Here is a 17,164-nt window from a genome sequence, read left to right as displayed (position 1 = left end):
GCAAGTGCTCTACCACCGAGCTACACCCCCAGCACTGGATTTTAATTCAAGTCTGCTAACTGCCTACTCTGAACTCATCTTCAACCCTGTGGGCAGCCAGCCTCCAAGATGGCCCCAGTAATCCCTGCCTCCTGAACTCACATTCCTGTTCCTGGAATAATGGAATCATGTGCAAAAGTTGAGAGTTCTCAGAGCTCTGGTTTTCCCACAGACTAAATCATTTAATTGCTTTTCCAATTCTATAGTTGAAAGATTCTTTATTCCAACCAGCACTGACTCTTGTTCCTAAAAGAAAATAGGCTAAAAGGCCTAAATCCTAGTGAAGGCTCCCAAGCTTGGCTGCAGATCAGGCACACGCCTGGAACTTACCGTACACAAAACTGGCCCACACTAAGCCTTCTGGAATCAGCATCTCTGGATCTCTGAGACGTGGCCAGGACATCTGTATCTCTACATAGCTCAAAATGATCCCAATGTGCATCTAGAGCATGCTAATTAGTGATGTGGAATCACCAACCTACAATGTGTGTTAGAGATTTTTAAACATTTCTCTGCCAGCTGGTTGGCTCCCTGGTTTATAGGATAGAGCACCAATGGGTTTGTGTCCTGAATTGTTCACTTTACAGGAGATGCAGGCATGGATGGGAGGAGCCCGTCTTCACTGTGAGCAAAGCACTTTATGGTCGAGACTCAGTCGGGCGGGTCTTCAATAAATGTAGCAGTTGACTCAGTTGCTTAGTGCATTTAACTAGAGAACAAAGTGTGGGTTATTTTAGTCTATATAGGATCAAGGACTTTGTGTGTGTGTGTGTGTGTGTGTGTGTGTGGTGTGTTAGAGCAAGCAAGAGCAATACAGTAATAAACAGGGGTTAAAAGCACTGGCCTTGGAGCCCCACAGTTTAGGCTCAAGTCCTGGCTTCATCACCTATGTGCTGCATGATGTGACTGGGCCAGCAAATCTTTCTGAACCTCACCTAGTTTGCAGAATGGAGATGAGGTTAGGATTAAATGAAACAATGCATGTAAAACACTTAGCACAGTATCTGGCACAGAGTAAGTGCTCATTAAGTAGTAGCACATTACCACAAAAACAAAATATGGCACTTTTTCTTATTAACAGCAAAGGAGATTTGTCTAGTGCTTTGCCGATTACAAAGTGCTATTATATTTTACATTGAGTCCACCCAATCCCACCAAAAATACCCTGAGATGGGCAAAGCAGACACTAGTGACGGCATTTTACAGAAGAAGAAACAAAAGTTCAGAAGGTATCACTGGCTGTAGATCAAGTAGCAAAAAAAAAAAAAAAAAAAAAAAAAAAGTGTCAGTGACTGAATTCAAACTTGGGTGTGATTCCATGAAGATGAATAATTATATATACACACTTGGCAGGCTGAGCATCTAGGGGCCATCTGGCTTAGCAGCCTGAGGGGGACTGTATTTCTAAGTAGCTTCTTTTTTTAGATGAAAGCAAGATGGGAAAAATAAGCCAGCAAACTGCTTCCCCTCGTTTCCAACACGGTGTGATTTGGGCTCCACTCTGCCCTGCTTTTAATTCCCAAATGCTACTTGTCCATGTAGCGCTGAAGTTCGCTCCAGCCGCCCTTGGCTGAACTCTCGCTGGCTCTGTGGCTCCACAGCTGGGATCTGGAGAAACCAAAAACAGGGCAGCAGGGGCAGCTGGAGACATGAGAGTGGGCCAACCCCAGCGGGCCCCAAGCCTGGCTGGGGAACAAGAAACGGATGGGGGCTGGGCGCAAGGATCCCCTCTCCCCATGTCACTCAACAGGAGGCTGCTCTTTCCCAACCACAGATGGGACTGCTCCTGGAATAATGGAATCATGTTCGATGCTGAAGGTGGCACAGACTGTGGCTCTCGCGGGACGCCGGGGGCCAGAGATCAAATGCTCGCTGAATTTAATCAGGACACTTTCATAGAAGAGGTGGATTAGAAATGGGTCTGAGAGCTAGCAGTACTTGGTACAGAGAGGAGGCTGGGGCTGGGGCTGGGGCTCAGTGGCAGAGTGCTTGCCTGGCATGTGTGAGGTGCTGGGTTCCATCCTCAGCACCACATAAAAATAAACAAAATAAAGGTATTGTGTCCGTCTACAACTCAAAAATATATATAGATAAAAAAATTTCAGGAGTTTAAAAAAAATAAAAAAGGGGCTGGGGATGTGGCTCAAGCGGTAGCGCGCTCGCCTGGCATGCGTGCGGCCCGAGTTCGATCCTCAGCACCACAAAGATGTTGTGTCCGCCAAATACTAAAAAATAAATATTAAAATTCTCTCTCTCTCACTCTTTCTTTAAAAAAGAAAGGAGGCTGGAAAGATCTGAAAGTAAGCAAACCTGGTTGAGAAGGGGGGTGAATGTCTGCTGGGACGATGGGAGGGCACAGGAAGGGGACTGTGGAAGTATTCTGCAAGAAATAGGGGGCAGGAGAGGAAGGGCAAGACAAGGCAGAGTGAGGAAAAGAGCCCAATTCCTTAGGAAAGAAGCAGCCTGCAAGTCGGAGCCACACCCCCAGCCCTTTTTTAGAGACAGGGTCTTCCTAAATTGCTGAGGCTGACCTTGAACTTGAAACCCTCCTCCTACCTCAGCCTCCCAAGTGCTGGGATTTCAGGCGTGCACCACGCCCTGGCCATCCTGCACATCTTAAGACCCCAGTGACAGAAACCCCCCAGAGCTGAAGGGACTCACAGATCAGCCAGTTCAACAATGGCCACCTCACATCCCCATTGACAGATAGGGAAGCTGAAGTCCAGGGTCACACACACACACAGAGGGTCTCAGAGCAAGAGAAGGTGAAGTGACAAGGAATGAGGAAGGAGCTCAGGGCTCCAATGTGGCCCAGCATGCTGGGCTGGGACTCTACACAAGGGCGGTGCCCAGGCCGACCTGGCAGCAGAGCCTGTAAGCCTTAGTTCAGGGCCAGCTGCTGGAGAACACCCAGGGGAGGGAACGAGAGAGCTCAGCAGGACAGGGATGCTGCAGGGAGGGAGGGACTGTGCAGAGGCCCTTCCCAGGCTGGGGGATGTCTCCTGAGGACACAAGGCACCTCACCCCCTGACCCCAGGCTTGAAGCAGACAGACAAAAATCAACACATGTGGCCTCTACTACCATCTTCCTGGCCAGGTCCTCCCCTTTGGCCACACTACACAGAGCTTCTCCCACTTCTCCCAGTTGACATTTCAGACCCTTCTGTGGGTACCTAGTGCATAAATGCACGGAGATGATTAGGTGTGACTTAAAACTCAGACCAGAACCTGAGTGTGGCGTGCCCCTGGTGACAGAGGACCTGCAGGGTTGGAACCAGGTATGGATTTTTTTTTTTTTTTTTGGTACCAGGGATTGAACCCAGGGGCGCTTAACCACTGAGCCACATCCCCAGGCTTTTTTCTCTTCCTCAATATCCTTTTGCTATTTGTTCTTTGTAGGTATATATGACAGTAGAGCGTATTTTGACGAGTCGCACCGGTTGAAAGGAAAGCGAGGAATCCAGAGACAGGTAAGCGAGAAATGAAAGACGGAACCCAGGCAGAGATACAGGTGACAAATAAAGGCCATCTCTCCATAGACAGAGAGGCAACACAGGTTTGGGGTTCTGGACTTTTATGGGGCGGGCTCAGGGATTAGAGCCTGGCGGTCCTAATGCAGGTGGTTAAGGGTGGGGTTGGTATGGGGGAGTGGGGAGCCTTTCTCAGAAAGGCCCAAGGATAGAAGTGAAATTTTTCTTAAAATGGAGGCTGTCACTTAAGAGGGCCATCCAGATGCTAAGCAGGGACCTTACACTGGTCATGCCCATCCCTTTGTAATTTTTTCGACAAGGTCTCAGTAAGTTGCTTAGGGCCTCATTTAGTTGCTAAGGCTGGCTTTGAACTTGCGATCCTCCTGCCCCAGCCTCCCAAGACACTGGGATGACAGGCGTACACCATCACACCCGGCTGCAGATTTTTGGATGTCTAAAGCAGGGAAACCAGAATAAAGAGAATGGGAAACTGTCTCTCTTCATCTAGCTCCACCTGACAGGAGGACACAAGGGTAGCAACTGAGTGGCGGTTAGATTTCATGAAACTTTAGATACAAGAATGAGAAATTAACCCCAGACCAGCTGGACCATTTAGTGCTAGGGCAAATTATACCTAACCTGTCAGGTCTGTAAGGAGGACCAAATGAAACCACACTAGTAAGAGTGAATGTTTATTGAGCCCTTAATACAGCCACTATGCTGAGTAATTATTATGCATTACTTTAATGATAACATCATATGATGAGATAAATACTGTTATGATTTGCATTTTATAGCAGGTATTTCTAGCTACTCAGGAGGCTGAGGCAGGAGGATTGCAAGTTCAAGGCCAGCCTCTGCAAATTGGGAAGATCCTGTCTCAAATAAAAGGGGCAGGAGATGTACCTCAGTGTTGAGCACTCCTGGGTTCAGTCCCCAATACCCCCCCCCACACACACACACACTCACACACACAAAGGAAAGAAGTTACATCTTATGAGTGAGAAAATACAAAGTCACGTAAGCTTTACATCTTATGAGTGAGAAAATACAAAGTCACGTAAGCTGATAAAGAAGCATTCAGTGACAGGCTAACAGTGTTAGAGTGGGCTGACTTTGAAGACCATGTTCCTTTGTTTTTTTTTTTTTGTACTGGGGCTTTAACCCCAGGGCCTCTGAGCCACATCCCAGCGTTTTATTTTGAGACAGGGTCTCACTAAGTTGCTTAGGGCCTCACCAAATTACTGAGGCTGGCTGTGAACCTGCAATCCTTCTGCCTCAGCCTCCTGAGTTACTGGGATTACAGGTGTGCACCACCACGCTTAGTTTGAAGACAACATTCTTTGAATTTTTTTTTTTAGTTGTAGATGGACACAATATATGTGGTGCTGAGGATTGAATCCAGTGTCTCACATGTACAAGGCAAGTGCTCTACCACTGAGCCACAAGCCCAGCCTTGAAGCCCACATTCTTTTTTTTTTTTTTTTTTTTTAGTTTTTTGGTGGACACAACATCTTTGTATGTGGTGCTGAGGATCGAACCCGGGCAAAACGCACGCCAGGCGAGCGCGCTACCGCTTGAGCCACATCCCCAGCCCCTGAAGCCCACATTCTTAATCCTGCATTCCAGGTTTATCAAACCAACAGGCCAGAAGATGGACTCTGACTTAAGAGTTCTCATGAGGCTCAGTTCTCTTCCCAACCCCCTTTTTCAATAGCACTAAAGTTATCACTGAAACTCAATATGGGCCATAGATATCGCCAGAGATCCTGACATTTCAATCTATCGTGAAGTTTTTGCCCATACTCTGACAGTCTGAAGAAACCAAAGCAAGTGCAAAACCAGGTATGTCTCTTAGGTACTATTACTATGACTCAGTGATGAGAAGCTTGGATTTTGATGCCAAGACCTACTTTTGCCAAATTGTTGCTCCAGTCATGAAATCACTTGTCTTCTGTTTCCTTGTGCGTAAGATGAAGCTCATGCCCCTGACCTCATGGGGTTACTGTGAGAAGTACAGGATGCATTCAGAGCACAGAGTGCAGTCCCTGACACACAGCAGGGGCCCGAGAAACACTGGCTGATTACTGTGATTATCACTGTCATTCTGCCACACAACTATGGCCAGTGACACTTGGCCTTTGAAATCTGGCTGTGATGGGACACAGCTAACCCAAAAGCAGAACAAATGACAAAAGGCCTCGTGATATCCCTCCATGGCAGTCAGAGTGACCACAAAGCCCCTGAGCTACAGGAAACAGGCTTGGTTGTAGAAGGGTCCCTAAAGCCTCTGTGACTGTCCAGCTTTCCTTGATGCACAGTTTCAAATAACGTGGCTGATTTCTCAGTCCACTGGACATCAGGAGTCACAAATTTGATGTGAAGAGGCTGCTAGTGACTGGCACGTTAAAGGCTTGGAAGAGTGACAACTGGCAGCATGACCTCAGGAGAGAAGGCAAACTCTGAAAAGCCATCAAGAGGACTAAAAGGACAGCTGCTGGGAGCTGGAGGGCAGGTGCAAATACACCCACCACCCAGAGACCAGAGGTCACCTCCGCTCTGACATGAGACCTGGTCCCTAATTTCTGGGCTCTCTTGGAATGGCAGGAGGTGCTATGAATGGCCAGATAATGGACTCTAACTTACAACACATGAATGGACACTGTATCACTTCTAGAGATCTAGATAGCAGCTTTTGGACTGGTAGGTGCTTCATTCACCTAGGTCCCAGAATGAGGATAAAAATGACACTGAGCTGAGCCTACAGCTGACCCACAGAGGACAAGCAGCAAGGGCAAGAAACGAACTTTCATTGCTTTTGGGGGGCTGCATGTTAGCACCATATCAGCTAGTCTATCCTAACACAATCCTAAAAGATTAAATGGGTCAGTTCACTCTAAGAAGTGGAGTTCTCTTTGGTATATGCCCATTCCTAAGAGTCAATATTACATGCTGTGGCTTAAAGGGTAATTTTAACCTAAATGGAAAATCTACCTGATCCAATGAGTCATAGCTGAACTGAATGGAGAAGAGGGTCCCATTTCTAACTATTCCTTTCTCTTGAGCGGTCCCAGACCTTCTGTGGAGGGCTTTGCAAACATACCTGTATTATTTATGGGTCTCAGGTAGAAGCAGGGTCTCAAGTACTACTGCATTTGGGTGGCAACTCCTCAGGGCTGGTCCAGGGATCATCTTGTGAGTGCTGAGGGACTCTGGTCCCCACGTGGGGGCTGGAGGGCCCCACTGTGTATCTGAATATGCTCTTGTGAAAGGAAATCCATGATGCATTGTTGAGGAAGAGCATGTCATCACATAAAGAATCCAGTCTTTTGAAGCACGGAATATTTACAAAACGCACCTCACACATGGCCAACAATCAAGTTTCAACAAATGCTGAAGGATGTAAACCATGTGGGTCATTTTCTCTGACCACAAAGCAATTGATTGAGAAAATAATACCTACAGCTACAAAACCCTCATGTGTTTGGAAAGTAGGAAACAAATTTTAATAACCCAGGGATTAAATATATCCCCTCACTTAATCCTTCCAACTCTTCATAGTGCAGACCCTCACTTTAGAAATGCAGGAACTGAGACTGGGAAGAGAATAAAATCTGCTCATTCACCCAGTTAGCAATGTTGGAGTCAGGACTCCAAACCAGGCTATATAGCTCCAGATCCCTGGGACTTAATGACATCCTCCTGATGCTCCTAGGATGCCACGAAATTCACAGATCCTCCAGTGTGCTTTTTTTGGTTTTTTTTGATAGCAGGGATTGAACCCAAGGGCACTTGACCCCTGAGCCACATCCCCAGCCCTTTTTATTTTTTGAGACAGGGTCTTACTAAGTTGCTGAGGCTGGCTATGAACTCGTGATCCTCTTGCCTCAGCCTCCTGGACCATGGGACCACAGGCGTGCACCACTGTGCCCAGCCTCCAGCTTGCTTGGTGACCCTGACTTGGACTACTGTGTAGATGCCCTTCCTTTTTGCTCCTGCCTGCTCCGGGTCCCCTCCCAGGACTGAGGTTAGAAGCCGTGAAGGTGGAGGTGGAGTTTCAGGCTGACAAACTAGATGCCTTGGAGTCTTCCTTTCCTTACAAAGACTTGTATACAGGGGCCCACGTGGTTATTGAACAAAAAAAGACAGAAGGAAGCATAACTTCCAGATGGCTCCCGCTCTTGATCTAATGCAGATTAAAGAGAGAGAATATTCCAAATCTATCATTAGGCAAACGTGAGTATCGATATCATTCAAATTATAAATGGAACAGAAAGGAAATTTCATCTTTTTTCTTTTTCTTTTTTTGCCTCAGACCCTGAGGCAAAGAAGAAAGACCACTAAAGCACCCTGCTTCTGAGCAGGTTGGCGGTTCAAGGTATCTGAGGCAACAGGCAAAACTGAGCTGATCCTAGACTTCTCTAGGAGTGGCCTTGGAGTCTGAGCTGACCAAACTACCTCCCTCTGTGGCAAGTCCTGTGCTAACGGTGACAGCACTGCTTTCCTCTCTGCCCAAACCAACCTGCTCATTTGCTTCCTGGCAAAACCCCCAAACCCCCAGAGCTCTGAGGCACCCCTTTGTGCCGTAGAGACTCTCCCTGTCAGAACGATACCACCCGCCTCCCGTGGGCTGGAGGTATAACTGAGGCCCAGAACTAGGCTTCACGCAATGAGAAAAACTGAAAATAAATGGCAAATCTGGTGATGGCCCGTATCCTTGAAAATTACCTAGGGTGCCTGTGTCACCAAGGGGCCCTGGGGAGGGAGAAGGTGGAGAGGCGGGAGAGGCAGTGCCAGGCAGGGCAGGAAGCCCTGAAGGTCTCCCTCTGTGCTCTGGCGTCACCGTTGCCACAGAGGAAGCAGCACTGGCCCAAGGTGAGGCAGGAGGCTGGTGGGGCGGGGGGCTGAGTCTTCACCTCCCAGCTCTCCCCTCGCTCCCCCCACCCCCCCACTGCTTGTTCCCCACACCATCAAGGTCCCACAGAATCACTGTGTCCATCAGTTAATGATCCCTGTCACAACATGAGTTTAAGATCAACAAGTCCAAGATCAAAGAACCCAGCTATCCAATCTGCAGGGTGATTAATCCTCTCAGTCAGTGAAAGAGAGTCCTGTGGACCCCTCCCGACAGGCTATGGGTGGCCCCGGGAAGCTCAGCTCGAGTGACCTTTTACAAATGGCCAGTTGAGCCTACAGACTAGACAGATGGTGTGGAGCCCCCGGGATGAGGGACGGTCCAATGCCTTCCATGAGGTCGTTCCATTGATCATAGTTCTCTTTCAGGTCTGAAAGGGGAAAGAAGAGGAAGGTTAGGCAAATCATTGTAAAGTGAGGCCAAAGAGGAGCTCTCGGGGACTCAGGGGTCATCCCAGAGAGGAGCACCTGGGATACCAGACGGACTGGCTGGTGGTTGTGACGGCGGGAGCAGTAATGATCACTCTGTGCCTTTATAAATGACTGACTTAATCTGCGGCAACTCAGTAATGATGTAACAGCTGGCAAAACACCCTGAAGCAGAACCATTCCAGGGAATGGTGTTTCACATAATTTTCACAATTACCCTGTGGGCTAAGTGCCACTGTATAGTTGAGAAGCTAACCTGATTTGCCCAAGGTCAGCTGCAGCTGATAAGAGCTGGAGACAAAATTTACATCCAGGACAGGAAGGCAGAGAAAATGGAAAGTCAGCTTCCAGGCTTAGGGATGCTGCTAAACAAGAAGAGATCCTAGTACATGGCCACTGGGTGCAACTACCACGTCACCCCAGGCAGAAGCCACAGGGTAGCAATTCCATAAAGCAGCATTAACACCAGGCGTAACTCCAGAGGCAGCCCTGGGATCACGTGCAGAGGGGCCTCACGTGGCAAGAACAGTCAGGAGGATCCCGAGTTCAAGGCCAGCCTCAGCACTTAGTGAGACCCTATCTCAAAAAAAATCCCAAGGGGGCTGGGGATGTGGCTCAAGCGGTAGCGTGCTCGCCTGACATGCGTGCGGCCCGGGTTCGATCCTCAGCACCACGTACAAACAAAGATGTTGTTTCCACCGATAACTAAAAAATAAATATTAAAATTCTCTCTCTCTCCCTCTCTCACTCTCTCTTTAAAAAAAAAAAAAAAATCCCAAGGGCTAGAGTGTAGTGCACACCTGGGTTCAATCCCCAGCACCAGAAAAAAAAGAAAGGGTCTGGGACTGGGGTTGTGGCTCAGTGGTAGATCACTTGCCTTGCAGGCAAGCGAGGCACTGGGCTCAAATCTCAGCACCACACAAAAATAAAGATATTTTGTTCATCTACAACTAAAAAAATATTTTAAAAATAAAGGGTCTAAGCTCTTTAGCCAAGGGAGGAGGGTTCAGCTGAATGGGCAAATGGTGCCTCGCTCAAGACAAACAGAACCCTGGACAAAGGGAGGGACCATTCTCATTTCTCTTTGGGTATCCAGTGCCTGGCATGGAGTAATTGCTCAACACATCAGCACTACATAGTCACTAACTCAAAAAATATTGAACACACCCACTGTGTGCCACCTTCTGTTCTTAGTGCTTAAAATACATCCAAGAGCAAAAGAGACAGAAACCCTGTCTTTAGAGAGCTCATCATCTAGTGGGCAGAGAGAGACTCAAACAAAATAAATTATGGAGGATGTAAAAAGGGAGTAAGTGCTGTATGTGGGGAGGGACGACAAAGCTGAGGGTGGAGGTGAGGCTGCTGTGATGTAAGAAGGGTAGTCAAGGTGAAGAGGATGAGATTTAAGCAAAGACTTAGAGGAGGTGGGAGTGAGCCATGAGACTATCTGGGAGGAACCTCTCAGGCAGAGGAAGCAGCAGTGCAAAGGCCCTGAGGCAGGAGTGTGCCTGACACTGAGGATTTATGTGGTGAGAGTGAAGTAGGCTAAGGGAAGAGCAGTAGGAGCAGAGGCCAGGAAGGACGGTCACATCAGATAGGCCCAGCAGGAATGAGAGACTCTCAGAGAAATGCCATTGTTAGATTGAGAGCAAAGGAGTGACAAGATCCGACTAACTTCCTAAAAAGACCACTCTGGCTACTCTGTTAAGAAAAGACTCAATGGGGGGAAAGAGGGACAGGCTGGAGACTGGCAGTAACTGAGGTGAGAGGTGACAGACAGGATGGGGCTATGGGGACTGGTGACATATATTCCTTTTTGTTGGGGGGAGGGATGCTAGGGATTGAACCCAGGGCCTTAGATATACTAGGTTAAGTGTTCTACCACTGAACCACATCCCCAGCCCATTTCTGAGGGACTGGATGCGAGATCTACTAGAAGTGACTATCTTTGACCTAAGAACTAACTGTAAGGATGGAGCTGGCACCATGCTCTTCAATCTCCAGAACTGTTAAATATACCTGCTAACTATAACTGCTAAATAGATCTCTTTTCTTTATAAAGTCTCAGCATCAGGCATTTTTTGAAAATAGATTAAGCCAAGGTCCAAGCACTGAGCCCTGGAAGTGGCAAGGCTGGCTGGGGGAAGCAAGGCAAGAGACAATCTACAGCGCCAGAAGCAAAGACAGCAAGCTCTCTGCAGCGGGGAGGATGTTCAACGCTCCCTGAGCTGCTCAGAGTTGCAGTGAGATGAGGAACAGGAACTGGCTAAGGATTTGGCATTGTGAAGGTCACGGGGACCTTGACCCCAGCAGTTTTGATGAAGGAGTGCACTGCAGAAGCCTGAGAGGACTGTGCTTAAGATAGATGAGAATGAGAAGAAAGGAATTAGACAAATAAAGACAGATGTCATTCTGAGAGTTGGAGGGAACAGGGAATGGGTGAAAACTGGAGGGGATACTGAAGTCGGGAGAATTTTCTTTTCTGTTTGTTTTGCAGTGTTGGGACTGAGCCCAGGACTTCACACATGCTGGGCAGGTGCTCCACCACTGAGTCACAAGCCCAGCCCCAGAGTTTCTATTTTTTTTTACTTCAACTTGTGGTCCTGAGGATTGAACCCAGGGATTCGCTACCACTTAGCCACGTCCTCAGCCCGTCTTTATTTTTTATTTTGAGACAGGGTCTCATGTCTCCTGGGCTGGCCTCAAGCTTGCAATCTGTCTCAGCACCCAAGTCACTAGGGTTACAGGCAGATGTCACAGCAACTGGCAGTTTTTTTTCCCCCCCATTTCTTTAGTTTTTAAGGTAAGAAACTTTGGCATGAAATAAACCAGTAGAGAAGGATGATCTAAAGTAGAGGACAAGCTGCTGCTGAGACCACCCTGAGCAGACAGAAGAGCCAGCCCGGGGGAGGGGCTGTGGGGGTCTGAGGAAGTGCTAGTCGCCTCCAGTCGCCTTGAAGTGGGAGGCAAAGTTGCTGAGCTGAGAGACAGGCTGAGGCAAGAGGTGCCAGGGGTTTGGGGAGGAAGGGGAAGGTGTGAACAGTCCTCCAGGAGAGTGGGCGGAAGGCTGAGGAGCTGGAGACGGAGCGCACAGTGAACACAGAGCAAGTAGCCATCTTCTTCCTGGAAGGTGACACCCTGGATCAGCAGAATGGTATTTTCAGGAGCTAGAGGTGCAGCTGAGCCACCTGCAGACTATTTTAGTTTCCATGTGACAACACACTGAGCAGCCACCAAAAAAGCTTTTCTCTTTATCAAGCGAACAGCCCAGGCCATCTCACCACCCTACCAGCTCCTTTCCACCTGGGCTCGCTACCTCTCAACTCACCCCTGCCCTCCTGGCCTCCAGCAAGCAGACTACTTTAAAAGTCAAACTGTGACCTTCTTCTGCTTAGAACCACCGAGGGCTCCTCCCAGCCTGTGGGATAAATCCTGAACTAACTTCAGCAAACGCATGGGCTCTACATCTGCCCTCTGCCCGCTTCTCTACCTCTACATTTCAACAATTCATATTCTGAGCTCCAGGTACACCAGAGAGCTTCTCAAAACTGACCAAGACCACTGCCCACGGGACTCTCATCCCTTCCCTGCCTGGGAGCAGTCTTCTCCCGTCAAGATCAAGAGCAAGCGTCATTGTTTAGAAAACGCTTCAAACCTTAAGAGTCCAGCCGAGCCCGGCTCCCTTCTGATGGCAGGTGGTGGTGGCCTCCAATCAGACACCTGATTTGGGAACGCCAGGACTAGGTGGAACAATGGCCAACCATGTGCCTTGGCAGGCAAAGATATGCTGATGCGATCAAACTGATTCTCTTGAGAATATAGATGAAGACATTTTAAAAACATGGAGGAGAGCAGTGGGAGCCAACAAGGAAAGACCCAGGGGTAGGAGGAGCGGAATGAACGAGCGGACACCACCAGCACAAGGAAAAAACAGCAGGAAGAAAAAGGCATCCTGGATGAACAGACGTGGACATCACGAGAGGACAGGACAGAGAGGCTGAGCTGGCCAGACAGACTGGACAAGACGACAGTCCTGCAGGTGACATTGGCTCCTGTAACTGCACCAGCCCCTTGGCCCGGGCGCCCTCCCTTACATGAATTTCACTTTTTTCTCAAGGTAAGATAGTGAACTTGTAGTCTTTCCAACCAAAAGACTAGAATCAACCCTTATAACCATTCACATTCCCAGTGGTGGAGAGGGCTTGATGGCCCCCTGGGGAAGACAGCCCCTCTGGTGGAGGAGACCAGAGCTCGGAAAGGCCTTGCCAATTAGCTGACAGTGACTTATGTCATGAGTCACAATCCTTCCGTGCTTGGTTTCTTTAAAGAACTTTCATACGTTTAGCTCAGTTATAATAATCTCCCTCGAAATGCAGATAAATTAGTGATGATAAGCCTGGGTTAGGACAGTGGCGATGGAGTGCAGAGGTAAGCGCACTATTTGCAGTGAGTAACCAAGACTCAGCGAGGCTGAATGACCAGTAAGAGTCAGACTCGGGGTCCCCCAACCTCCAGGCGCATGCTTTTTCTTTAATGCTGTATAACTCCTTATCTTGGGGCTCCGCCATGTTTGTACTGATCACTGTACTGCAGTGAATTCTAAGGGACCCCACATCTGCCCCCTGGGCCCCAGCTCTCTTCTTACCAAGATGCCTCTGCAGGAAGGCCAGCATGGCCCGCACCATGATCTCCTGACCTTGATAGGGGTCCAAGCTCCCACGGATTTGGGTGGATAAGAATTTCACAAGCAAGTTGCCCGTCACAAAAGCAAAGTCCGTTTGACTCCGATGAACAGAACCACTAGAGGAAAAGGAAAGCATTGGTAGGGTTGGAGGTGAGGCACACCCGCAGAGCACCTGTGTGTCTGAGAAGCTTCCACGCATCGTCATGCATAATTTCCACAGCAACTCTGTCTAGGAGGTATTTTCCCCTTCAACAGAATGTGAGAAGTGGTCTGCCCAAGGTGACACAGGGGATAGGGCACTGAGCTAGGATTTGAACCCAGGTGTTATCACCAGACCTCAATGCCAAACATTCACTGCACACATCAGCTCCCTGTCACAACTGTGTACTTTGCAGTGCAGGGGGGTGGAACCCAGGGCTTTGTGCAAGCTAGGGAAGCCCTCTACCACCGAGCTCCACCTCCAGCCCTCTAAATATGTTTAATTCACAGGTGATATCCTTACTAGAAGGTTCATTTTAGGCTAAATTACTCATAACTAAATTCACTATTCAATTCAACAAGGGATGAGAAATTTAAATGCTACATTTCTGTGTGATCTCATGCAAAAAAAAAAAATGATTTCTTAAAAATACATTACTTGGGCTGGGGGTGCAGTTCAGTGGTAGAGCATGTGCCTGGCATGTGTGAGGCACTGGGTTTAATCCCAGCACTGGAAAAAAATGCATTATTTGAACTAGAGACCATCATGTTAAATAAGAGGGAAAAAAAAAACAGAATTGGGGGTGGATCTCCTGAAAATCCAAGGGAGATTGAAAAGAAAAGGGGCCAGGAAGTGGGAGGGAGGAGGCAGAAAGGAGAAAATGCTGGGGAGTGAACTGGTCACACTATATTGCCATGTTGTGTGTGTGCAAATATGCAACAGCAAATCCCATCAATATGCACCAATAAAAATGTGAAAAAAGGGCTGGGGTTGTGGCTCAGCGGCCGGCAAAGCACTCACCTAAGGCGTGCGAGGCCCTGGGTTGGATTCTCAGGATCATATAAAAATAAATAAATAAAAGAAAGGTATTGTGTCCAACTAAAAATAAATAAATAATTTTTTAAATGTGAAAAAATGGATGATTTAAGATAAGAGAGCAAAAAAATGAATAGAATAATATACTTGGGTATCCAGCACGCAGTTTAAGAAGTAACACCTGCCAGAAGTCCCCTTTGCACGCCCTGTCCCATCTTCCCTCCCCTCCTCTCCCCAGTGGTCACAAATGTTGGAGTCTGGCCTGGACAGACATTCCAGCAGTCCTGTCCCCTCCAACGCCATGAAACCAAAATGAAAGAGGAGGGGCTGGTCCTAGTGGAGAGCCTGGGCCAAGACAGGCCGGGGAGAAGCCACCGACCGTCAACAGACTGATGTTCAGGGGCTTGGCGCCAGGACATGCCAACCACCGAGTGACTCTGAAGGTCTGGGCACACAGCCACATCCCATTCCTGAAGTGGGAACTGGGACCCCTGATGTGTGTGCTGTTGGGCTCGTGCAGGACAGGATCAAGCCAGGGCGGTTTCAGTCCTGTCTCTGTAGGTCCTCGTCACCTTCTATACAGTCAATTGTCTTTAAGTCACCAGAAATTGTTTGCTTCCTGAAAAGTGGCTCCCAGGAGAAAACCAACTGATGGTGCTTGAGGTGAAGGTGAAGAGAAGGTGGTTTGGCCGGAATACAGAAGGTCACGGAAAAGAACACATTATCTGTGGATTCGAATGTTCATGCAAGTGCTAAGGAACTTCCAATGGATGAAGGTCAAAGGTCTCCCACAGACACTCTTCAAAAGACCCAATAAAACTCCAAGAAGGGTACAGAGATCTCTGGAACCCACCCAGACTCACACCCCTGCCTCTCCAACACGCAATCCCACAATGCTCTTCTACCAGAAAGCACCAGGTAAACCCTGTCGTAAAGTCAGATCAACTCCTGCAGAAATCCCTGTAGGTGGAGCTAAGTGGAGAAGAGGGATGGGAAGAAACTATAAAGGAATTAAGACTGTGGAATTCAGGAGCTATTCAGGTATTCTGTTAATTCCAGATACTACGAGACAATCCAGAAGAAATTAAGGGAGTCAATGGAGAGGACACGAGGTCCTGCCCACGGGGTTTACTCACAGGACAGTTATGATCCTGGACTGCTTGTGCTGGGTGCAAACCTTCTTCATCAAGTTGACGCTCTCCACTGTCTGGAATTTCTCGGCATTGATAAAGAACACAGGGCCCCGGGCCTTGGGGTAAAAGTCACGCTCCAGAGGAAACATCCAAGCATCCAAGGCCACAGCACATCTGGAAGAGGACCAGATATTTGGAGCTGCCACATAGAAACTCGGGCAAGAAGAGTCAGGGTGGTGGGGGAGGGTGGGGTGCTTCCCTCCAGTGGGCTAAAGGCTCAGGAAGCCAGGGAGGAGGTACCGGGGCCCAGGCCCCTCAGTTAAGATCCTGGATTTACCAGTTACCAAACATCCTCTCTGATAGCAAGGACCAGACCTCCATCCCTGGACCTGCTCTTGGGGCACTGACTCCAGTCATGCACAATGGCACTTCAGTCAGCCACTCACCCATTCAGTGCTCACTGAGCACCTGCTGGGTGCTTAGCCCTGTGCTCTGGACACAGAGTTCTGCTTGAGTCTCAGGAAGCTCCCAGGCTGGCAGGGAAGACTGACAGGCAAGGCAGCGGATACTCAGCTCAGTGCCCCGATTCGAAAGGTGCTGGGCGAGCCCAGGGCCGGCCTGGCAGGGGAGGTCAGGAAGACCTCCTGGGTGCCGAGGGCAAAACTATGGCCCTGCGATTAGTTACCACCCCAACCTGGATCTTCTCCATCTCAAATGATGGACACCCAAAGGAAAGTCTCCACTTCCCCTCCTTCACCTCACTTACACTCAACCCTGAAACTCTAAAGTGCACCCTGTGTTTCATTCACTTCTCATCAGCTCCCTCCACCCTCACGCAAATCCTTCACCTCTCAGCTCACGCTGACAGTCGCCTCTGGCCTTCAGTCTGGTCCTGACACCAACCATCCTTCGCACAGTAGCTAGAGTAGCCGCAGACTTTTTCAAAGTAAGATGCATTTTTTTTGTTGTTGTTGTTGTTTAAAATCTTTCACTAGCCTCCCCTCAAACTTAGAATAAAATCTAAGCTTCCCTCCCCTGGCCCAAAGGCCCTGTCATCTCGCCCCTGTCTTCGGTGCCTGTCCCTCACTACTACGTTCCACCCACTCCGACACAGTCAGCATGCGTCCACCTCAGGGCCTTTGCTTAGTCGTTCCCACTAGTGGGGAGGACTTTCCTCCAGACCTTTGCACGGCTGGCCTCTTTGCCTTTCGTCTTGTTTATGTCTCTTTCTCAGAGAAGCCTGTTTCATGTCCAGCTCAACAGCCTGTTTCATGTTCTTCACTGCACTCAGGTGCTGGGCGTCTCCCTATCTGCTAGCTTCTGCATCAGGCTGTCCCTCCCACGGCGACATAATTCCAGGAAGGCAGAGATCTGGTAACCACTGAATCTCCAGCCCCCTCCCACACACACCTAGAACATAGCATTCACTTCCTGATACATGAGCACAACAGTGAATGAATGAGCCGGAGCAACGGCATCG

At 48.7% G+C, this 17,164-nt stretch overlaps 1 protein-coding gene across 2 annotated transcripts in view; it reads right to left on the bottom strand.

Moving 5' to 3' along the window:
- Window positions 1-4,216: 4,216 nt before the first annotated feature.
- Pafah2 (platelet activating factor acetylhydrolase 2) overlaps window positions 4,217-17,164 on the bottom strand; it is a 35,157-nt gene continuing 22,209 nt past the window's right edge. For both annotated transcript variants that reach the window (XM_076860999.2, XM_076861000.2), the window contains 3 exons: window positions 15,688-15,858; window positions 13,498-13,652; window positions 4,217-8,794 (listed from right to left, as the gene is read on the bottom strand). In XM_076860999.2, the coding sequence (XP_076717114.2) occupies window positions 8,700-8,794; window positions 13,498-13,652; window positions 15,688-15,858 (421 nt within the window). In that variant the 3' untranslated portion in view covers window positions 4,217-8,699. The remainder of the gene's footprint in view (window positions 8,795-13,497; window positions 13,653-15,687; window positions 15,859-17,164) is intronic.

This window comes from Callospermophilus lateralis, chromosome 7 (genome assembly GCF_048772815.1).
Source record: "Callospermophilus lateralis isolate mCalLat2 chromosome 7, mCalLat2.hap1, whole genome shotgun sequence".
Classification (NCBI taxonomy): Eukaryota; Metazoa; Chordata; class Mammalia; order Rodentia; family Sciuridae; genus Callospermophilus; species Callospermophilus lateralis.
The sequence above is the reverse complement of the archived record's forward strand: the minus strand, read 5'-3'. Positions and strand labels throughout refer to the sequence as shown.